A 23563-nucleotide genomic window follows, 5' to 3' on the forward strand; every position below is an offset into this window, starting at 1 on the left:
ATCAACTGGCCACTTTCAAGATGACCCATGTGCTGTTAAGGTGTGGTTTGTATGACCATTGCCCTGGCCCAATTTTCCACGGAAATCTGTCCATGGTTGTGGCTCATGGTCCTGGCTCAGGCTTCCGTTTAGTGTCAGTGACCCTGCCCAGCCTGCCTGCCGGGGCCTGGCCTTACCCAGACATCCATCCTGAGTCCTATAAAATTGTGCTTGCAGTGTTCTCATCTGAATGGTGACGGAGCCACTGCAGACGTATGTGTGCCTGCTTTCTCCACCAATTTCTAAGAGCCACTGTGCTAGGGACAGAAAAGTGAAACTCACAGGACATCTGAGAAGTCACACTATTGATTGCTCTGATGGCTCCGAAACCCTCAGAGCCAGATTAAAGATGGGTGTGACTCTGTGCGCAAACTTACAGAATGTCCGTGTCACGGCAATTACTTGAAGGGAGATGAGGATGAGCAGCCTCCCCAGCTCGGCCATGCACTGACAGACCCCGGGGGTCTATCAGACCCCTCTCCCAGGGCCCCCTCCTTCTTCAGAAGGAATGGACTTCAGGAAGGGCAGGGAGTTCCAGGAACAGACGTCCTACGTGTATAGCCCCTTGGAGCCACCCCTGGATGATGGCCCATATGTGATCAGCCCAGAAGCCCTAGGAGAGAATGCTAGCAGCACCTGGCCCGCTTCTCGGTGGAGAAAAAGAGACCAACAAGGCAGAGTGAATCAATGTCATGTTCACATGGAAGACAACAGACAACATCGACATAGTCTAAAACAATACTTCCAGGGCAGGTGTGGCTCCCTCACGGGCCTGTTCTAAACCAGCCTCTAGGAGTCGATTCAAACAAGACTACAGAAACCCCCAACAAAACGTGCTACGACCACATAGCATCTGAAAGGCAAAACAAGACGCTGGATGTTGACTTTAACATATAAAAATACTATAACAAAATGAAATACAAATATATATTAGAATCTGTAAGTATTCTGTATAAAGAGATACTTTTGCGGTTAGGCTGCCAGCAGGCAAAGAGGAGACAAAGTCCAGCCTTTTCCACTTCCTGACACCTTCGCCGGGAGCCCCGGCCCTGTTGCCAGTGGTGTTGCAAGGCCACAGCTCCCTCGGGACGCACCCTGCTGTATCTCTTCATGTCTAAAATGCAGAGCGAACTAGGGGTCTTCACAAAGGGGGGCAAGATGTGGAGAGAGGACTTCTCAGAGGGGCGATTTCGCAGTAGCCGCCTTCCGGACTTTCAAGCGGAGTATGAACAGGCAACGTGAGTGCTGACTCAAGTCCTTAGCAACTCGCTGGTTGATGGCCAAGTTGGAGAAAAAGTTGGTCCTGGGGCACACAGCTCTCAGCTCATCTCATGGTGGATTCCAATCCTCAGACTGCACCGAGGTCAGCGCTGCTGTGCTAGGAGCCTGGACCATGTGGTGGGGCTGGTCAGGGGAGCCTTAAGCTCACATGGTGCTCCCTGGGAACAAACACACCAGCCGCTCACCTCCCAGCCCCATGGCGCCAGGTGAGGGGTAAGCATCACCTGTCTACAGGTACCCTTTCCACCTCCTGCAGAATGAAGAGGCCTCCTGCCAGTCAGTGCCCTTCAAGCCTGGGAATTGACTTCTCCAGGGTGGTGGGGAATGGTGGTGGCCAGGGAAGCTATCTTTCTCAGGGTTGGCGAGTCCCAGAGCAGCTTTCTTCCAGGGAAGAGGCAAGATGGCTGCTCTTGAGCTTTTCTGCCCTATCCAGCCCGGTGCAGATGCTCTGCAGGGTCCCAACGTGGCCTGGAAACTCAGAGTAAGAGAGGGATGCCATGTGGTCCTGGGAGAAGCCCCATGAGGCCCAGGCTGCTGTCTACTTGCGGGTGGGGCCAGACATTGTGGCCTTGCTCAGAGCTCCAAGCAAGTAGATCCCAGCCCCCTGGTGAGGGGCAGATCCTGCCATGAGGACACCTCCCACGTTAGGCAGGGCAGGGCCCTCTTCCCATCACAGGGACCCCAGGACTCATAGTTGCTAGGTTGAGTCCCTGTGGCATGGGACATGCCAGGCACCCTCTACCCCAGCTCTAGCCTTCTAATCAGCAGTCCCCAGCCCTGGGTTAGGCACATATATACTTATTGATATGATCAATGAAAATAGGTCTTCTAACTCCTCTGGCCTCCCAAGACCACAGTCGGGGAGTTTGCACTATTCCTTTAGTCATCCTGCCCCTACCTCCGGCCATTTTACAGCTGAGGAACCCGAGGCCCAGGCAGGGAAAAGTTTGCCCCGACTGATAGAGCCAGTGGGGACTTCCCAATGCCTGGAGCACTGTCCCTTCCACTGCTCCCTACTGGCCTGCAGTGTGAAGGACTCTGAACCAGCTGCTCCCTGGTCAAGCACCCTGGGCCAGACCCTCACACCCAGTCCCTCTGCCAATAGGTCACCGACAGCTTGTGGCTGACTGGTGGCTGGGGAAGCCCAGGACCAATACCCCTTCTGTGGCCAGTGTCTGGAGGCGGATGATGTTTGTTTACCTAGAGCAAAGAACCCCCTGCCCTCTTTGGTGGGGTCTGCCACCCTAAGCAGCCCCTGTGGCTGTTTCCTCCACATAAGTCCTCCTTGAAGCTACAGTAGTCATCCTAGAACTTTAGGATTCAGAGGCCTGGTCCTAAGAACCACCTCCACCCACAGCCTCGTTCCCAAGCAGTGGCTGCAGTCAATCCAGCGGGGAAGGGTCCGACCCTCCCTGGCCAGCAGGAGGCGGCATCCCCGCTCCACAGCCTAGCCTACCACCAGCAGATTCTGTAGCAGCAGAATGAACCAGGCTGGCTGCCCGGGGAGACTGAGAATACTTCGTGGTTGCCTGCAGAGGGGTAAGAGGCTTCCGGGGCCACGGACCCAGCTCCAAGCCAGCCTGGGCCACAGGCCAGAGGGAAGGGTTGGTTTGGAAAGCTGTCATTTTTCTTCTCCAGACTCAGGTAGCAGATAAGGAGGGGTGTCATCGTTCTGCACTTCTTGGCCTGACCTCACGCACACATTCATTCAACAAATATTTATTAAGCGCCTATTTGTGCAAGGCACTTCCGGAGAGGGCAGCCCGCAGCTCAGGCCTCGCCCACCCCCGCTGCCCCCAGCTATGGCGCAATTTGCTTTTAAAAGGCTGCTCTGGCACCACCCCATCCAGGAGGGCCCAGCTGCCCAGGAGCCGTCCTGTGATGACCTGCACCCCAGCCCAGCTGCTGGCGACTGTCTCTGCTGCTGCAGCGGCTGGGCCCCCTTGCCCACCCTCACCCGCCTGTCCACGCCCAGCGCTATGCGCAGAGGGCACAGCCACACTTGGTGGGCTTTTCCACCTCCTCGGCAAAAGAGGTCCCATCGCTGCACTCAAAGGTGAACTTCCTCCGCTTCAGCCGAAGGCCCTGGCAGCAGCCCTGGCCTGGGCACGAGCCCCGGCACTCCACCCATGACAGGGGGCGCGTGGTCTGGCAGATGGCATAGCCCCTCTGGACCTGGTGAAAGTCCCGGACAGGGTCCCCCCGGCACTCGGACTCTGGATGGGACAGACACCAAAAGAAAGCCTCAGGGCACACCCATGGGTGAGCTGCTGCCTCCAGGGAGGCAGAAGGAAGAGGAGGAGTAGGGCAGCATCTGTGGGGTGGATCCTTTGGCTCTCAGACCCCATCTCTGTCCCCAGCATACTTCCGCTTCCCGCTGACATGCACAAGCTTCTTCCCAGGGCCTACAGTCTGGTCCTAGCGCCAGGGCCCTCCAGGACAGATTGAACTGCCGGAGGGAGGCGAGGTCCCCATTGCTAGAGGCGTGCAAGAGAGACTGGAGGCCCTGGAGGCAGTAACATTATGAAAAGGATTCGTGCTGGGAAGGGGATGGCCTAGGGGATCCTTAAGGTGCCTGAGTTCTGGGTGTCTCCAGCTTCTCCCTGCCCAGCCTTAACAGTCCGGATTCCAGCAGAAGCCATCTTGGTCAAGCAGGCCAGGGATGGCCTGGGAAGGAGTCCCCACCCCTTAGACTTCCTGCTGCCACTCCCAGGTCATGAGGTGATGGGGCCAAGGTACAGAGGTTGGGCCAGGAGCTGTTACCCTGGGTGGTCTCTTCTGCAAGGAGAGACCCTAGCCAGAAGAGGCGCATACCCTGGATAAGGGAGCTGCAGGGCAAACTGGGCCAGGAGAGACCGGGAGCAGTGCCCAGAGGGTGGAGGGACCCTGAAAGTCCCATAGCAGCCCATGGTACGGGGCTGGGGGAGGACAGAAGGGCTGCCGAGGTTGGGAGGAAGAAAGAGTCAAATTGCTAAAGCAATTTGTGGGGGACCCTGGGGAGTGCACATCAGGAGGGGGGCCCCTGACCTTGCTCACACAGCTCGCCCGAAAAGCCGGGGTCACACACACAGTGTGCCCCCTTGGTGGCTGAGGCCTGGCAGTGGCCATGCAGGCACTGCAGGCCTCTACAGGGCTCTGCCAGGGCCCCGGCCTGGTTGCACAGGGCCCCCGAGTACCCATCCTGGCACTGGCAGCTGTAGGAAAGAGCGTCGAGGGGCACACATTGCCCATGGACACACCTGCAGGGGACAGAGAAAAGCGCTGTGAGGACAAACCCAGCCAAGCCCTACCCGACGCAGCCCACCCAGCCCTGACTTCACAGGTCTTTATTCTGTTCCCAAGATTGAAACAAAGGGAGTTGCATGTGACTCCAGTGCCCCAGGCTCACTTGTGGCCATGGCAGGGGCCATCAGCAGGCTGGTCACAGTGCAGGCCCACCCAGCCGGCCTCGCAGTGGCACATGGGCCCCGGGGTGGCGTTGGGCTGGCAGATGCCATGCAGGCAGTAGAGCTTGAGGCAGGGTTCGCAGCCTGGCACCACGCCCGGCTTCATCTGAGTCTTGGTGAAGTCCTGCAGCTCGTTGTTGATGTATAGGTTTCGGATGCAGCCATGGAAGCCAGTGCCATTGAGGATCTGCCACAGGCGGAAGGCAGCTGAGTTGACGTCCACGGGCATCCCTGGGGTAGGGGAGAGAGCATAGCTGGGCTGAGTCAGGCTCGGGCTATGCCGGGCACCCACCTCTGAGGTCTAGGCAGCTCCATGGCCTTCCCTCTTGCCTGCGGCCTCTGTCCTTCATCTCTGCAACCCTGATCCAAGGTCCTCTGCCACCTTGGAGGGCCCAGGCTCCTTTCCCAGAAGAAAGGGAAAAGCTGCTTCCTCTGTGATTGGAGCTGGGGTGTCAGGCCTGGTGGTGGCCAGCTGCTACGTGCGGCTCTGAGGTGCCTGTTCCTAAAGTCTGGCTGCCCTCGCCAAGGCGCCTTCTCTACCTGGGACACCAGCTTTTACCTCCCGGAGACCCCAGCCGTAGCAAAGGGGTGGGGCTGAGACATCATGTGTGGCGCTGGGTCACTGCTTTTGTGGCTGTCCCTTCTCAGCAGCCCTCTGAAGTAGGGCCTGCTAAGCCCCATTTGACAGATGCTCATGACTGGCCTGAAGCTGCACAAGGAGTAAGCTGCGGAGCTGGGCTGAGACCCAGGGCCATCCCTCACCTCTGCCCCAGCCTCAGCACGCCCCCAACAGGGTGTGGAGACAGCCCCGCTGCATCCAACAGCCTGCTTGTCAAGACCGAGAAATGCTTGCAGGTGGTCGATGGGGTCATCTAGCCTGCAAAGCCTCTAAGGCCAGCCGAGGCAGTCCCTGGTTGATGCAGGGACTCCATACCTGAGTCTTCTTGCAGTGGCTCTGGGCCTCTGAGGGCCCCAAGACTGGGAATGGACCCTAAGCCACTGAAAAGCCCCTTCTAGCCCAAAACCAAGAGGAAAGGTGCCCAATGTGTCACAGACAGCCTGGACAGTCCCAGGACCTCCCCTAAGCCAGGCCTTGCACCCAACCCAAGCGTCTATCCTTCTTGGTCAGTCTGGGCCAGGCAGAGAGCAGCTGGGCCTCCAGGCAGCGAGGCCAGTCCACCTGCAGCTTGGCCACCACCAGGACCATCTTCCCACTTGGCATTTCCCACAGTGCAGTCCCTAGGCACCAGCTCTCCTGGCTGGCCTCAGGCCAGAGAGCAAAAGAGACCCCGCCAGGGCCAGGTCCTCACCTCCCACATAGAGTGGCGCCTCGCTGTTGAGCGTGTAATGTTTGCCAAAGTTGTCCATGGTCATGGGGCTCCCACCGTCAATGGAGAGATTCACCATCTGGTCAAAGGCGACCAGCTCAACAGTGTGGAACTGCCCGTCGTTGATCGTCTCAGCACTGGAAGAAGAGGGGGTTCCCCATCCCAGGGAGTGGGTGTCAGTCTGGACCATCCCTGCCTGGGCACTTCCCCAGAAACACCAGCAGGTTCTCCCCAGGAGACCAAATCTCTAAGGAAAAGGACTGTGGGGGCTCAATGGCCTATAACCCGATCCCTCTTATTCCCCTTCTTGGACTCCCTGGGGAAGGCTGAGAGGTTTGAGGCAGGGGTCTCAAACTTATGAGTCTCCCCCTCCCCATTAAGGAGCCTCCTCTAAGGCGGTAGTGGGTTGGGGAAGGACGGGGCCACTGCACAGGCCTCAGAGACCTCAGACCCAAACTGGGGCTAAACCAGATGGTTCAAGTGTCCTTCAAACTCAGCCCAGGTTTCTAGGGGTCTCGATAACCACCTGCTTTTGGCCCAGGAGACCTCGCCTTGGCAGTCCCGTACCCCTGAGGGCAGCTGGGGGGCATGAGGAAGCCCTACCTGTAGATGGCAGAGCTGGGGTAGCTGCCTGGGTCGTAGCTGACACGCACATGGCCCTGGTACAGCTCAACTGCAATGTGGTCGTTGTCCCCGTTGTACAGAAGGATCCCATTGTCCTCTGCCGTGGAGACCTGATGGGCAGTGGCACTTTCTCTCCCACCCCACCCCATGCAGCAGCAGCACAGGCTAGCAGGTGGGGCAGAGAGGGCACCCAAGATTGGAAGAGAGATGCTCTGTGCAGAGCTCTCTTCCCCCACCTGGCCAGCCTCCCCAAGGCCATTCCTCCAGGGGGCGCCAACAGGGGCTGCAGCCTCTGGTTCAAGCCCCATCCACTGCCAGCCTGGCCAGGTCTGGGCAGGGAAGGGTGACGGGCCACTGAGGCCTGGAAACTCTGTGCCAGGAAAAGCAGCCAGGAGACCTCAGGACAATCTTCCCAGAGAGGAAAATTAGACTGGGACCCCTGTCTGGAGGGTGTGGGTAGCCCTGTTCTGTGGGCCTTGGGGAGCTAGCTGCTGAGTGGGGGAACTACAGAGAGGACAAGTTCAGGAAGGCTCTCTGACAGCCAGAGTCATCCAAGCCTAGTGGAAGGAGCCACTCAGAAGGTAGTGTCTGTCGCTGGAACCGTGCAAGCAAAAGTGAGATCTTTGCCTCAGGAGGGAGATCCCTCTAAGATGCTGTAGGAGCCATGATCATTTTTCCCTCTCTTGTCCTCCTCCCTCCATTTCTTCTGGTAAAGACCCTGAGCCCCCTGGTCTGTGGAGCTGGGCACATGACCCAGGCTGTCTAGTCATACTGTCCCATCTCCTTGGACTCAGCGGCTGGTTCAGAGATGGGCATGTGACTAACACCAGGCCAATCAGAGATCTTCCTTGAGCTGACCAAATTAGAGCTGGCAAGGAAGAGCCTTTGTAAATCACTGTCCGGTAAAAGATGAGGATAAACCAAGGACGTGCCCGAGGCAATGGCTGGTTAGGGTTTTGGTGAATTTTATTTTTGGCGGTTAGGCTAGCTGTTGTCTTGCCATGCAGACTATGTAAGTGGATAGGATGTTGGAGATGTGACGTAGGGGAAGAGAGCAGAATGCACATGTTTGAGAGGCTGAAGAGTTCTGAGAAAAAAGGAAAAGAGGACAAAAGAGAGGGAAGAAAGATGTGGCATTTGTGACAGGGAATGGAATTCGAGGGAAAGAGAAAGATGACTAAAGGAGAGTTTAACGTTCTTTATCATGTGCTGTGCAATATAAGCCACTCTCCTCTCCATCCCCCAAAAATATTTAGCAAAATATTGATATATTTCATCAATGCTGTTGAAGTGGGACTTGCTTTATTTTCCCCTCAATAGGAAGATGTTCTGAGATGGAACTGAAGGCATGAAAAGGACAATTTAAGGGACCCTAGGGACATACGGTTAAAGGTATAAGCCCAAAGTTAATTCTGGCCACGTTCCAGCCACACATAGAAAGCCCGTCTGCAGCACTGGAGGCAGACACTGAGGAGCAGCCTCCTCAAGAAATGGGACAAGAAATGGTGGGAGGGGATGATGGCAAGTCTGGTTTTCTGGATTCAGTTACCCATGAGACCACATCCACCCCTGCCCTGGTTTTGTGACACTATAACCTTTCTAATTGTGCTTAAATCAGTTCAAGCCGAGATTTTGATACCCATATGCAAAAAGTTTTGATTACACAGAGTCCTTCCAGTTCCCCAGGCACCATGCAGGGATGCATCTTGATGCTCTGGCCTAAGCCAGGGTCCCCTGCTCCCTGACTCCCCTCTGTGACCAAGCCCCCTGGCACGCACCTGCAATGTGATGTTGGCCCGTGGCCAGTTTTGCAGGTCAGTGAACTGCAGGTAAGTGTCCCGATCCACAAAGTTGACACTGAGCAACTTCTCACACTCAGGGCCACCGAAGCCTGGGAGGCACTGGCACACGGGCCTGTTGCCCTGGTCCACACAGTTGGCCCCATTCTGGCACTCAGTCCCCTCACAGGGGCTCTTGGGGGTAGGCAGATGGGGAGGGATCTCACAGAGCTGTCCACTGAGAGGAAAGGACACAAGTCAGAGAGGGCCGAGGAGGAAGGGGGTATCTTCCTCTCCCATAGCCCTGGAGAGAAATACACTAAACATCTTGAGAAAATGGATTCTTAAAGTGACAGAAGATGCTCCTAATAAACACTTTTCATGAGAGAGCTAAGAGCCAGAAGGATATCAGGATACAAGTATGGTCCCTGGTCCAGCAGCATCAACATTACCTGGACACTTGATAGAAATGGGAAACCCACTGAATCTGCTTTTTAACAAGATCCAAGGTAATTACTGACAACGTCAATAACTCTGCAAGCCAGATTTTACTATATACATTTTACAGAAAAGAAAACTGAGATTTAAGACACAAGCATAAAGAGGGAAGAGTCAAGTTACTAAAATAAGAAATAAAAGAAGGGACATTACTACCAACCTAATAGAAATACAATGAATTATAAAGGAATACTATGAACAATGATATACCAACAAACTAGATAACATAGATGAAACGCACAAATTCCTAGAAATATGCAAACTACCAAAACTGAACCAAGAAAAAAATAGAAAATATGAATAGACCTATAACTAGTAAAGAAATTGAATTGGTAATCAGAAAATTCCCAGGCCCAGATAGTTTAACTGGTGAATTCTACCAACCATTTAAAAACAATAAATACCAATTCTTCACAAACTTGTCCAAAAAATAAAAAATGAAGGAACATTTTCTAACCCATTCTATGAGACCAGCATTACCCTGATACCAAAAACAAAGACATCACAACAAAAGATATCACAAAAAACTACAGACCAATATCTATTATAAATATTGTCACCAAAATCCTCAACAAATTACTAGCAAATCAAGTACAGCATAAAAAGGATTGTATACAATGACCAAGTGAGATTTATGCCAGAAATGCAAGGCTGGTTTGACCTCTGAAATTCAATTAATGGAATATATGACATTGATAGATGAAAAAGCAAAAAAAAAAAAAAAAAAAAAAAAAAAAAAAAGTTCATCTCAATAGATGCAGAAAATGCATTTGACAAACTTCAACATTCCTTCATGACAAAAACACTCCACAGACTAGGAATAGAAGTAAACTGCATCAACCTGATAAAGGGCATCTACAAAAAACACACAACTGACATCAAACTTAATAATGAGAGACTGAATTTTTTTCTCCTAAGATTAGGAACAACACAAGGATATTTGCTATCACAATTTCTATTCAATATTTTACTGGAGGTTCTAGCCGTGGCACTTAGGAAAAAGGGAAAGGAAAAGAAAGGAATGAAGGAAGAAGGGAGGGAGAGGGAGGGAGGGAGGAAGGGAGGGAGAGAGGGAAGGCAGGAAGGCAGGCAGGCAGGAAGGAAGGAAGGCAAGCAAGGGAAGGAGGGAAGGAAGGAGAAATAAAATGCATCCAGATGACATGATCTTGTATAAGAAAATCCTACAGAGTCCATTAAAATGCTATTAGAATTAATGAAATAATTCAGCAAGATTGTAGAATACCAGATTAATGCACAAAAATCAAACAAAAAATGAAATTAAGAAAACAATTCCTTTATAATACATCAAACAATAAAATACTTAAGAATAAATTTTTTAAGTGCAAAACATATACTTTGAAAACTATAAAATGTTGAAAGAAATTAAAGAAGATCTGAATAAATGGAAAGGCATTCATGTTCATGGATCAGTATGCTTAATATTGTTAAAATGGCAATACTGGGCCAGGCATGGTGGCTCACACCTGTAATCCCAGCACTTTGGGAGGCCGAGATGGGTGGATCACCTGAGGTCAGGAGTCCAAGGCCAGCCTGGCTAACATGGTGAAAACCAGTTTCTACTAAAAATACAAAAAATAAGCCAGGCGTGGTGGCACACGCCTATAATCCCAGTTCCTCAGGAGGCTGAGGCAGGAGAATTGCTTGAACCTGGGAGGCAGAGGTTGCAGTGAGCCAAGATTGTGCCATTGCACTCCAGCTTGGGAAACAAGAGCAAAACTCTGTCAAAAAAAAAAAAAAAAAAAAAAAAAAAAAAGGCAACACTAGCTAAATTGATCTACAGATTCAATAGAATCTTTATCAAAATCCCAGTTGACTTCTTTGCAGAAATCAACATGCTGATCCTAAAATTCATACAGAAATTCAAGGGACTCAGAATAGCCAAAACAATCTTTAAAAAGAAAAACAAACTGGGAGGACTCACACTTCCCAATTTCAAAATATATTACAAAAACTACAGTAATCAAGAAAGTGTGGTACTGGCATCAGGACAGTCATACAGATTAATGGAATAGAACTTGGAGTCCAGAAATATCCTCACATTTAAAGTTAGTTGATTTTGACAAGAGTGCCATGACCATTCAACTGGAAAGAATTATCTTTTCAACAAATAGTGCTAGTACAACTGTATATCTGCATGCAAAAGAATGAAGTGGGGCCCTCTACCTCACACCAAATATAAAAATTAACTCAAAATGGATCAATGACCTAAATATAAGAGCTAAAACTATGAAACTCTTAGAAGACAACATAGGTATAAATCTTCATAACCTTGGATTAGGCAACGGTTTCTTAGGATACCCACAACACAAGCAACAAAATAAAAAATAAACTAGATGTACCCAAATTACACACTTTTGTGCATTATCAAGAAAAGACAACCAACAAAATGGGAGAAAATACTTGTCAACATATATCTGATAAGGGGCTTGTCTAGAATATATAAAAAGCCTTTACAACTCAATAACAAAAAGACAAATACCTCAATTTCAAAATGAGCAAAGAACTTGAATAGAATTTTTTTTCCAAAAAAGATATTTTTAAGTGGCTAATAAGCACACGAAAAGATGCTCAACATCATTGGCCACTGAGGAAATGCAAATCAAAACCACAATGAGCTACCACTTCACACCTTCATATACTGGTGGTGGGAATGGTGCAACCATTAGGAAAAAAACAGTTTGGTAGTTCCTCAAACAGTTAAACATACAGTTAATATATGACTCAGAAAATCCACTCCTAGGTATATATCCCAGATAATTAAAAATGTATGTCTACATAAAAACCTGTACACAAATGTTGATAAGATCAGTCTTCATTATAGCCAAAAAGTGGCAACAACCTAAAAGCCTATCAACTGATGAGTGGGTAAACAAAATGTGGTTATGTCCATACAACAGAACACTGTTTAGCCATAAGAAGGAATGAAGTGCTGACACATGCTACCACACGGATGAACCTCAAAACATGATGCTCAGTGAAAGCAGCCAGTCACAAAGGACAACAGATTGTACGACGATTCGACTTACAGGAAATCCCCAGAACAGGCAGATATATAGACACAAATATTAGGAGATTAGTAGTTGCCTGGAGCTGGGATAGAAGAGGGGCTGGTGTGACAGATAAGGGGTATGAGGTTTTTTTGGGGAAAATGAAAATGTTCAAAATCGATGGTGGTGATGGATGTACAACTCTGGGAATAAACTAAAAGTCATGGAATTTTACATGGAACTGAGTAAACTGTATGCTACGTGAATTATATCTCAGTAAAGCTATTTTTTAACAAATGAGTGAGCGGAGCATGGGATATGGGTGGCTGGAGAGAGGGTGGGCCCTCCAACCTCCCAGGGGAGCCCAGTGGGCTGGTAAATAACCTTTGTGGCAGGACATGTCTTCAGAGGCTCAGCTAGGCAGATAAGTGACAGCACACTGCCCTGTCATCTGCACCCACCTCTCACCCCCTGCACCAAACAGGTTAGGGGTCCTCTGCCTAGGCCCTGGGCAGTTACATGACTTTCCCAAGGCTGCACAGCTGGTGACTGGCAGAGCCATGGTTAAAACCCCAGCATCCAACTCCCAGGCTCTGACCCATACCCCTTTCCTTCGCATGGCTGGAGGCTCCTGCCACCCCAGGGGCTGACAGCCACAAGGAGTCACTCCTAGTGTGTCCAGGGGCCACTCACCTGTAACCCTCAGCACAGAGGCAGGAGTAACTGTTGACTTCATCCATACACTGGGCCCCATTCTGGCAGCGGTGGTCCCTGCAGTCATCCTGGTTCTCGCTGCAGTTGTCACCTGTGTAACCTGGCACACACTCACACCTGGTGTGGGGGGGGCATGGGTAGTTGGGGGGTCAGCTACACGGAGCCTGGGAGGCCAGGGATGCACCAGGGCTCCCCACACACAGTCTGTACATGTGAGGGAGAACCTCAAGTTCCACTGAGGCTGTGGGGATCTCCAGGAGGTCACACAGAGCTCTGGATCTAAAAGGGCCCCAGCCCATCCTGGGAGCCTTTCCTAGTAGGAGAAGAGAGCTCACGTGGACTTGAGGTAGAGGCCTGGGGCTGAAAGAGTAGACCCCAGTGGCAGGGGGAGATGGAGTCTTGTCACGGAGGACCCACCCTCACCAGCAACAGCACTTCCAAGGCCAAGTGTCAGCCCCTTCCTGACCTCTCCAGCGGCTCAGCTGCACCCTCCCTGTTCTCCCAGGACCCGCTACCACGTGGCTGAGCTCCACAGACTCCCCCACTCCTCCTTCCCCAGCCTCCCAGTCCTCAGCAGGGCTAGTGCCCCCTGCTCAGTGGGTGCCTTGACCTCAGGTCAGCCCCCAGCTTCCCAGCTCCCACCATGCCTCACTGCTGGCCCAAAACACTCCCTTTGGGCTACTGTCTGCCTATCAAATAAATGAAGGACACTCCAGTAGTCCTTTCTAGTAATGGCCTTGCTCTCTGTCCTACAGGCCTCCTGATCCCCCGACACCAAACTCACCTCACCAAGCACTTCCCTGCCTTCACACCTGTGGATTCCAGAATACTGTCTCCTTTCTCCCAGCATGGTCCAGCCAGCTCACCTCCTCCAGGAAGCCTCCAGAGAGCACTCCAGCCCTCACTGAGCAGTCCCCTTGTCTGATCTTCTTCTAAACTCCTAACTCTGAAGCTCAATCACGCAACCTGGCAGATGGGTGCTCTTGCCTGGGTTTTTTACTCATTTCCTTGTCCAGTGTTTTTCGGGCTATAAGAAATACTTTCAAGCCCAGTATGTACACACACACACACACACACTCGAAACCAGATTCATACAACAATACCGATTATCCTTATTATATAAGATGGCATGTTGCTCTCTGATACTTTGTTTCATCTTTTAATGTTAGTCTTGACATTAATATTAAACAGGGGCTGGGGCTCCCTTTATATCCAATTGATCACAATCTACTAATGAGTCTGGAGTTACAGTCTGAAAAATGTTATAGTAGCTAAGCCACCACTTACTCGTTCATTCATTTAATGACTATATATTGGATATGTGTCTTGGGTTGCTGGTAATGCCAGGCACAGCTGAGCATGTCAGTTCTATTTTTCTACCAGGACAGGCAGTTAAGAGAACACGCACTCAACACTCCACTGTGTGCCACAGCCCCGGGTCCGGAGCTAAGCACAGTGCTTACCCTTGGTGATTGAGGGACTGTGCTAGCAGCTCCAGGCTGGACAATGTGCAGTCCTGCCTTATCCCACCCTCCAAGGAGGGCGCATGCTGCCCAATCTACCACTGCTGATTGGTCTGCCTGCCAAGCCCCACCCCTGGGAGCCCCCGCAGGAGTACAGTGTCCGTCCACCATTTGGATGGAGGCTCTTGTGGGCCCATCGACCGTGGAACCAGGCCTCAACAATCCTGGACTCTTGCTTCCTGTCATGGGCCTCAGGCTGCTCCAGTTAGACAGGGGGCTCCTGGGGGACTCCATCCGAGTCCCTGGGCTTGGGTCCCTCAGCCACAAGCCCCAGGAAACTCTGCCCTGACCACCCCTTGCTGGCCTGACTGGTGGAATGGGGAGGTCCCAGAAATGAGACTATGTTTGCAAAACTGCAGTGGGAAGCATTATTTTAAAAATGTGTGACCTTTATAAAGCAGTCTTCAAGTAACAAACACTTTCACATATGCCGATAACAACCATGATGAAAATACAGACCGACAACTTTTACCCAAACCTCCTGGGACAGACAGGTTTTGGAATTCAACACTTTTTAGATTTTGGTAAGGTCAGACAATGCATATTACACAACCTACTGGTAGGAGCTGAGGCAACCTCATAATCAGACTTATTCACATTTCTGCCACAAAATCTACACATGTTCACATTACATGGGATGAATAACAACAAAAAGCAATCTCATACCTGTGCAGGGCAGCTTTTGTTACCAAATACGTCCAGGTCAGATAAGATCTGGCCATGAGATGGGATGCTTTCCTGAACTTTGTGGATTTTGTAATTGGGGATAAGAAATGGTGGATCTGGAATAATAGCCTGGAGCACTTCACAGATGCCAGACCTGGAGCTAAGCGTTTTCCATGCATTTTCTCATCTTACCCTTGCAGCCACCCCAGGAGGAAGCTACTGTTGCGCCCAGTTTACAGATGAGAAAACAAGCTCAGGGCAGGCAACTGACACATTCAGGGTCAGGCTGCAAACCCAGGTCTCTGTGGCCACAAAGCTGGGCACATCACCCCTCTACCCCAACCCCGCATGGATTCTCAGGAACCCTGTAGAGCTGAGACCAGACTCACTGGACAAATGAGGAAATGAGGGTGGAGTGCGGAGCCCAGACTGGAATCCAGTCTGACTCAGGGGCCCGAGCTCCTCCCTGGCCCTGGAAAGGGGCAACACTGACCTGGGCCCGTCCGGGGTGCCCACACACCGGGCCTCGTGTTGACACGGGTTCAGATCCGGAGAGCACAAGTCCACCAGCTGTTCACAGGCCCTTCCTGGGGAAAGAACGAGCAAGGGGCAGGAAAGAAGCTGCTCTCCTGTGCTCTGCTGGGTGGCCAGACCCACAGGAATCCTCCTGCAGACACTGAGGCAGGGACCCCCTTCCACTCCTGGGCCTGGGGGCTCAGGGCTGTCTCTGTCCCCCACCTCCCCCAGACACTGCTGCCCTGGCGCGCTTACCCTCATACTGCAGGGGGCACTGGCAGGTGTAGTTGCCTACGCCATCCACACAGACACCCCCATTGGCACAGGCGTGATCCACACAGTCATCCGTGTTCACCCCACAGGTTGGTCCTTCAAAGCCGGTGGGACAGGAGCACCTGTGCGGGGAATGGGAGGATGGAGAGACAGCCCTCCTGGAACACTGGTGGAAGCCTGTGGCTACTGGTCAATATCACCATTCCACAGAGTTAGGGTCCCTACTCCGGGTCAGGCCCTTGCCAGGTGCTGGGCAGGGTTAGAGGTGACCAAGACTGACCCTGCCCTCATGGGATTCACTCACAGTCTAGTGGGGAGGCTAGAGGAGATGGGTGGTGAGAGGAGAGGTAGTGAGGACCAGGATGGTGTAAGCACTGAAGCCAGGGAGGTGGCACAGAGGGGCAGGAGACACCTGGCTCCTCCTTGGCACAGAGTGATAAGGGCAGGCTTCCTGGAGGAGGTGATGAATTAGCCAAGGACCCTGACAAGGGAGAGCAGGAAGGGGAGGAAGGTGACTGGGGCAGAGGTGTGCGTAAAAGCCTGGAGTGGCCAAGCGCGGTGGCTCACGCCTGTAATCCCGGCACTTTGGGAGGCCAAGGCAGGTGGACCACCTGAGGTCAGAAGTTGGAGACCAGCCTGGCCAACATGGTGAAACTCTGTCTCTACTAAATTACAAAAATTAGCTGGACATGGTGGCATGTGCCTGTAATTCCAGCTACTCAGGAGGCTGAGGCAGGGGAATTGCTTGAACCTGTGAGGGGGAGGTTACAGTGAGCCAAGATCACGCCACTGCACTCCAGCCTGGGAGACAGAGCAAGACTCTGTCTCAAAAAAAAAAGCCTGGAGTGGAAGGGAACCCCACAGCCAGTCTTCTCCAGGGGCCCTGCCCATCCACACAGTCCAATACTTCAGGAGCACAGACTTCAGGCACGGTGAGCAAAGGGCTGCCGTGAGCAGGAGCCTGGTCATGAGGGGCCCTGGGGATCAGTGACCTTCAAACCAGGATACACCTTCCCCTGGGGCAGCCAAGGTTTCCAAGGGGTGTGTGAATCAGAGAGAGGTCCAAGAAATTAATTTCCACATCTTCAAATATCTGCACGAGCTCCTCCCTAAACTCTAAAATGGTGGCATCTGTCCCAGCCCCAGCCCTTACAGACTGGGGGGTGATGGGACAAGCCCTACAGGTAGAAAGGTGGGCATGCTTCCAGGCACCAAATAAAGGGGCAGCTAGGAATCCTGATGTTTAGAAAGTGAATGAATACATGCAATCTAAGTCAAGAGGTTTCCAGGTCTGTGCACTGGAAGTAATCGAAGGAAGGCCTCATGGAACTGTCAGCTGATAGAACATTAAAAATAATCTTGATGACAGGTCACTGTGGAGATTTGGCATATAAACTGGGAGGGCTTTCAAAGAATTAAGTGACATGGCTATAATAAAACTCCTAATCTCACCAGTTTATTTACATGAACAAACTTTCCCAGCATGTATATCTATAAAAACAAAACGAAACAGGGGAAGATCAACCACTGTGTCCTCTCTCACTCGGCAACATGCACCCATATGCCAGCTGAGAGAAGAAAAGAACGAAAAAGCACCCGATCCATCTCATTAAGAGAGAGACACTCTAATAAAATTTTCCTTCTATGTGTAATAATCTTCAACCCAATTCCATAATACAGTTATGTCATTTCAAATTATTGTAGGGATAACTCACTGCAAAAGAAACTTTAAATCAGAAGCTTATAGTGATGAGAAATAAGAAAAAAACTTTAAGTTTTACCTTACGTGTACCCATGTTGGGGACAGAGTACTCAAGAAAAGACTCTAGCATAAAAATATATTCGGTTAGAAAAAAAAGACAGGAGGGTAAAGAGTAAAATAAAATACTAGTTAGAGGAGAAAAAAGAACAAGGTAAAATGTTCAACTGTTAAAGAAGAACTTGTTTGTGTCATTTTAAAATGGTGTCCAATTGGCCAGGTGTGGTGGCGCATGCCTGTAATTCCAGCACTTTGGGAGGCCAAGGTGGTTGGATCTCTTGAGGTCAGGAGTTCGAGACCAGCCTGGCCAACATGGTGAAAACCCATCTCTACTAAAAATACAAAAATTAGCCGGGTGTGGTGGTGCATGCCTGTAGTCCCAGCTACTTGGGAGGCTGAGGCAGGAGAATTACTTGGACCCAGGAGGCGGAGGTTGCAGTGAGTCGAGATCTTGCCACTGTACTCCAGCCTGGGTGACAGAGCAAGACTGTCTCAAAAAAAAAAAAAAAAAGTGTCAAAATGATATGCTGTTTAGATTGCATTAGAGAATGATAAAAGAGTGATTTAATGTCATATTTTTAAAACTTAATTTTTTTTAATTTTAGAGACAGTTTCACTGTGTTGCCCAGACTGGAGTGCAGTGGTGTGATCATACCTCACTGCAGCCTCGACCTCCTGAGCTCAAGCGATCCTCCCTCCTCAGCCTCTTGAGAAGCTGGGACTACAGGCACTCGCCATTACACCTGGCTAATTCTTAATTGTCTGTAGAGATGGGATTTGCCATGGGGATTTTGCCATGTTCCCCGGGCTGGTCTCCAACTACTGGTCTTAAGGCCCTTCCACCTCAGCCTCCCAAATAAAGCGATAGTTTTATTTTTAAATGTTAATAATATTTACAATATCTGGAAAATTACCTCCTTTGCAATGAAAAACTTACAATGAAAATTTTAGCTGTCAATCTAAGGATGTGTGAGGGAGTGTTTAGTTTTTAGAATGTGTTTGGGGAGTCTGTGAGTAAAAAGACACTATTGTAGGAAATGGTCTGCGGTTAAATTTTTTTCCCTGAAGGCTGGAGGGGACCAGCAGCAGGGTTTTAAGCTGGGGTGACAGGGTCAGCTTCGCATTTCAGAAAGTGGCCTGTGGTAGGAGCTGGGCAGGATAGTGGGAGTGGACACAGGTCAGGGGATAACAGGCGCCCCAGAGAGCCTCGGGGTTGAGGGGTAACTCGTGGAGGCACCCCCTTTCCACCTGGAGAGCCCACTCCCCCAGCCCCCAGTCTGTAAGGCGGTGAGATGAGAGATGCCCCATCTCCCCATCTCAGGGTGAAGGGGGTGTCCTTTCAGCCCCCAGCTGAGGTGTCTCAGGAATGAGGAGGGCGCACCCAGGGAGCTGCTCAGAGGAAGCTAGGCGCAGAGTGTAAGGACGCCGTTTCCAAGGCAACCGGGGGAAGAGAGGCCATTTAGTGATTCATTTTTACATCTGGTAATTTGGGTATGCAGAGGCAGGTTCAGCCATTTCTGCCCCCAGATTCAACATCATTTTCTGAAGAGCCAATGTATTGTGCCAGCAATTTACTTTCAGCAACTAAATACTATGTATTCCTCAGAAAAGCTCTGGGAGGGTGGGGCTCGTTATGCGGTCCTGGGGGAAGCAGCCAGTGGGAGGGGCTTGCGTTGTGATGTCAGCTCTGGAAGGACTTAAGAGATGGGGTCATTAGGGCTGGCCCCTTCACTGAACAGCAGAAAATAGGCTGCTCAGGGCAGGGCCAGAGGGCTATCCCCTCCCACAGTGCCCAGTGTGACTCATGAGATGGGGGAACCCCAGAGAAAGCAAACAGCCCTTGGCTCCCACCTCTGGACAGGCCTCACCCACCCAGTGGCAGCCCCAGCTGTGTCTCAGGGGCTCAGGGTGGCAGCTTGAGGGGGCTGGCCAGGTCCCTGCCTGCAGGCAGCACGGTCAGGAGCAGGCTGTTCGAGGGAGATTGGAGGCTTTGGGATGAATTGAAATTTTCTTTTCTTTCTTTTTTTTTTTTTGGAGACAGAGTTTCAGCTCATTGCAACCTTCGCCTTCCAGTTTCAAGCGATTGTCCTGACTCAGCCTCCCGAGTAGCTGGGATTACAGGTGCCTACCACCATACCCAGCTAATTTTTGCATTTTTAGGACAAGTGGGGTTTCACTATGTTGGCCAGGCTGGTCTCAAACTCCCGACCTCGTGATCCACCCACCTCAGGCTTCCAAAGTGTTGGGATTACAGACGTGAGCCATCGCGCCCAGCCTGAATGGAAATTTATAGGAATTTCAAACACCCCTGCTGTGGTCCTTGGCACTGCACTGTGTATGCTTTGGCCATGGATTCCCAGTGCCTTCAAAAAGGCCCCCATGGCACCTGGCAGGAGCAGGAAGAAGGCCTGGAGCAGGAGGCAGCAGAGCCCACTCCAAGCCCTGGTCAACCCTGGAGCTGGGGAGCTGTATGGCTCAGGCATCCACTGGTCTCTCTGTGCTCCCACCGCATCTGGGCAAGGAAGGGGTTGGCCCAGTGAGAGAGAGCCCTCTGGCTATGATTTGGAGTACATGCCTGCCCCCCCACCGTGTGCCTCCACCTCCCCCCAGGGCACAGAAGGTCTGGGCCATCCCTGAGGGAAAGGAGGGCCCTGAAGCACAGGTGCTGGACCCATCAGCACTCACCAGGCTCCTGCCCCTCCAGGTAACTCACATGAACGGGGCATCCTTGCCCTCCTGTGCATGGCAGGTGCCCCCGTTTTCACAGGGGCCACTGGAACAGCTGTCCAGGGACACCTCACAGTCTCGGCCCTGGGGGGAAAGTCAGTGATGGGGACCCCAGGGAGACCCGGTAGTATGAGCCCACAGCCAGCCAGACCCTCAGCAGCTCAGCCTCTCCCTGTCCCAGGAGTTACTTGTTTTCATTCATTCATTCGTCCACTCCATTAATTAATTCTTTCATTCATTCATATGTTAAGTCACTGATTACTGGTTCACTCAAGCATCTGCTCTGAGTCAGGCGGTGCTCCGGGCCCTGGGGACAGCCCTGCAGTGCACAGGAGGAGCCCTCCTCCTCCCCGGCATCTGCCTCCACTCACCTTATAGCCGCTGGGGCAGGCACACCTGTACACCTCAAGGGGGTCATTGTGGCAGATGCCCTGGTTCTGGCACGGACTAGACAAGCAGGGATCACACTTGGCCTGGACAGCCAGAGTTGGGGGACCTGTAGCAAGGGGAGGATGTTAGTGCAGGGGGAGGGGTGGGCAGCATAGGGTTGGGCACAGAGCGGGCGCTGTGCACCGTGGCCATTAGGGCCGCACGATCCATGTAAGAAGGGCACAGTTGCTACCACCGAAGTCAGCCAGCCCTTCCTCTTTCCCCTCATGCCCTTCTGAGGCAATGACCCTAGCCTGACACCTGCTGACTAGGAGGACAGAAGGTGGCCACCTTGGCAGAGAGGAGACGGTGACTCTGTGAGCACCGTGCCCAAGCTCGGCTCTGCAGGTTGGCCACACCAGGGAGCAGGAGTTGTTCCCCTCCACACCTGAGCCAGGGAGGATCATTTTCCCCCACCTCCCTGCTACAGCAGGCCCTCCAGCATCTCCAGGATGCACTGGTTGTAGAGGTAACCAGAGGAGCTGACAGCCAGGCCACCTGGGACGCCACTCGTGAGTGGCAGCAGGATCTCAGGAGACTAAATAGGAAGACCAGTGAACTCAGGCTTCCCTGGAAGATGCCTTCTAGAAGGGGTGGAATATTGCTCCTGCTGAAGAGGCATGAGCATGAGCAGAAATACAAACTTTTCAGCAGTGACTAGGACACATGACAGACTTCTGGGGTGAAGATGGGGTTCTGTTTCCTTTTTTTTCCTTTATTTTTATTTATTTATTTTTTTAGACAATGTCTTACTCTGTCACCCAGGCTGCAATGCACTGGCGCAAACATGGCTCACTGCAGCTTCAACGACCTGGGCTCAAGCAATCTTTCCATCTCCATCCAGTAGCTGGGACTAGAGGCACACACCACCATGCCCAGCTAATTAAAAAAAAAATTTTTGTAGTGACAGGGTCTCTCCACGTTGCCCAGGCTGGTCACGAACTCTTGGGCTCCAGCGACCCTCCCACCTCAGCCTCCTAGAATGCTAGGATTACAGGTGTGAGCCGCCACGCCCAGCTGGAGTTCTGTTTCTTGATCCAGGTGCAGGTTACCTGGGTGAGTTCAGCTTGTGAAACTTCAGCAACCCATTCACTCATGATCTGTGTACTTTAATGTGTGTGTGTTCTCTTTCAATAAAAATAATAAAACAAAACAAAACCCCTTCTCACCAGCACCAATCCCGCCCCATTAAATAAACACAGAGCAAATGTTTCAGCATAAATTGACTTGCTCCCAACAGCCAAGCCGCAGATCAGGCCCCTCTGAGCCGTTAGGCTGTGACAGCATCCTGCACGCAGGGTGGCCCAGGGCCTCCTCATTAACCTACAGCTGTCAGCTTCATTTCCGACGGTGGCCTCTGAGCTTGCAGAGGGCAGGGGCCGTGCTCCACGGCCTCCAGTGTCTTCCCCCCCGCTGTACCCCTGCACATAAAGCCCAGCCCCGGCGGCCACTCAGCCACCTGACTGTGCTCAGCAGGGCTTCTGGGGCTTGGGCCGTCACTCAATCCCTGAATGAGTATTTACACATGCCCACAGTGGAGCGTCCCAGGGCAAAGCCGGAACCAGCCTCCAGTGACACTCTGGCTCTGCATTTCTGTAAACGTCGGGAGAGTGGCTGCTGGGTCCCCTGCTCCACCAGGGACTGAGAGAGGTCTAAGTTAACTGCTGAACACAATTCCTACCAAAGGGAGGTCTGAGCGCATGCTCTGCTGCGAGGCTTGGAGCTCCCAGAAACACCGCTGCTATTTTTATTTTCCTTATGTAACCACAGGGAGGGATCACAGCCCTGACGGCCTGGGATTTTTCTGCCTGGCTCTTTTTGTCCATGATATGTCAGGACTGGAAGGCAGTCATCAAGCCGCAGGTGGCTTGTTCCTGTCCCCTGACTCCCTGCCCAGCAGTCGCCACAGGGACACAGGCATGTTAGGAAGGCCCTGCAGTGTTGGGCCAGTTCCGCGGGCCCCCAGCAGCAGGGGCCGCGCTCCTAGGCTCACCTTGGCATTCAAACTTCTTGGCAGGCGTGGTGAGGAGCAGCTTGCCCTCCATGTCCAGGGGCCCAGCACAGCGGGCAATGCCCGGTTCCTTGTAGCCAGTCTTCACCCAGCTGGACAGCCAGCGGAGGTGGCAGTCACAATATAGGGGGTTGGCACCAATGGCCCTGAGCAGAAAGCAGAGAGAAGCAGGCATTACAGCTTCATGGGGTCCCTCGCCCATTGGAAACCTAGGCACTGCACCAGGGACTGGCAAAAATCTTAGCCTCCATTTTGTGAGCATTTACTGTGTAGCGAGTGCTGCTTCTCTTTTTTTTTTTTTTTTTTTTTTTTGAGATGGAGTGTCGCTCTGTCGCCCAGGCTGGAGTGCAGTGGCGCAATCTCAGCTCACTGCAACCTCCACCTCCCAGGTTCAAGCAGTTCTCCTGTCTCAGCCTCCCAAGTAGCTGGGATTACAGGCACATGCTGCCAAGCCCAGCTAATTTTTATATTTTTAGTAGAGACAGGGTTTCGCCATATTGATCAGGCTGGTCTTGAACTCCTGAACTCAGGTTATCCACTCACCTCAGCCTCCCAAAGTGCTGGGATTACAGGTGTGAGCCACTGCACCCAGCTGCCAGTGCTGGTTCAAGCACTGCATATGCATTGTCTCACTTAGTCATCCCCACGCACTACTATCCCCATTTTACATGTGCAGAAACTGAGGCTCAAAAAGGCTGAGGAATTTGCCTAAGATCACACAGAGAAGCAGGGAGCTGCTGGGGCCATGCTGTTGAGGCCAGAGCCTCTAATGTGCATGGGGAGAAAGCAACCCACATCGACCGCTGCAATGAGACAGCTGCTTTTCCTGTGTTTGTGCACCGAATCATCTCATCAGCTCCACTGCGCAAGTTTTCTCCTCTCCATCTCAAAGACGTGGGCACCGAGCCTCCTATGGAATAAGTAATTTCCCTGGGGTCACACA

General features: G+C 51.8%; 2 protein-coding genes across 2 annotated transcripts in view; one reads left to right on the forward strand and one right to left on the reverse strand.

Moving 5' to 3' along the window:
* Positions 1-23563, forward strand: part of PGAM1 (phosphoglycerate mutase 1) — a 1080404-nt gene that overhangs the window by 626087 nt on the left and 430754 nt on the right. The gene's annotated exons all lie outside the window — the stretch shown is intronic.
* The window catches only part of SLIT1 (slit guidance ligand 1), a 187809-nt gene continuing 164960 nt past the window's right edge, over positions 715-23563 (reverse strand). The window contains exons 26-37 of the mRNA XM_050802861.1: positions 22603-22766; positions 20552-20676; positions 20167-20264; positions 15677-15816; positions 15399-15492; positions 12696-12833; positions 8497-8734; positions 6698-6828; positions 6077-6231; positions 4709-4997; positions 4348-4559; positions 715-3536 (exon numbers count right to left, since the gene is read on the reverse strand). Of these exons, the coding sequence (XP_050658818.1) occupies positions 3298-3536; positions 4348-4559; positions 4709-4997; positions 6077-6231; positions 6698-6828; positions 8497-8734; positions 12696-12833; positions 15399-15492; positions 15677-15816; positions 20167-20264; positions 20552-20676; positions 22603-22766 (2023 nt within the window). The 3' untranslated portion in view covers positions 715-3297. The remainder of the gene's footprint in view (positions 3537-4347; positions 4560-4708; positions 4998-6076; positions 6232-6697; positions 6829-8496; positions 8735-12695; positions 12834-15398; positions 15493-15676; positions 15817-20166; positions 20265-20551; positions 20677-22602; positions 22767-23563) is intronic.

The sequence above is a fragment of the Macaca thibetana genome, chromosome 9 (assembly GCF_024542745.1).
Source record: "Macaca thibetana thibetana isolate TM-01 chromosome 9, ASM2454274v1, whole genome shotgun sequence".
Classification (NCBI taxonomy): Eukaryota; Metazoa; Chordata; class Mammalia; order Primates; family Cercopithecidae; genus Macaca; species Macaca thibetana.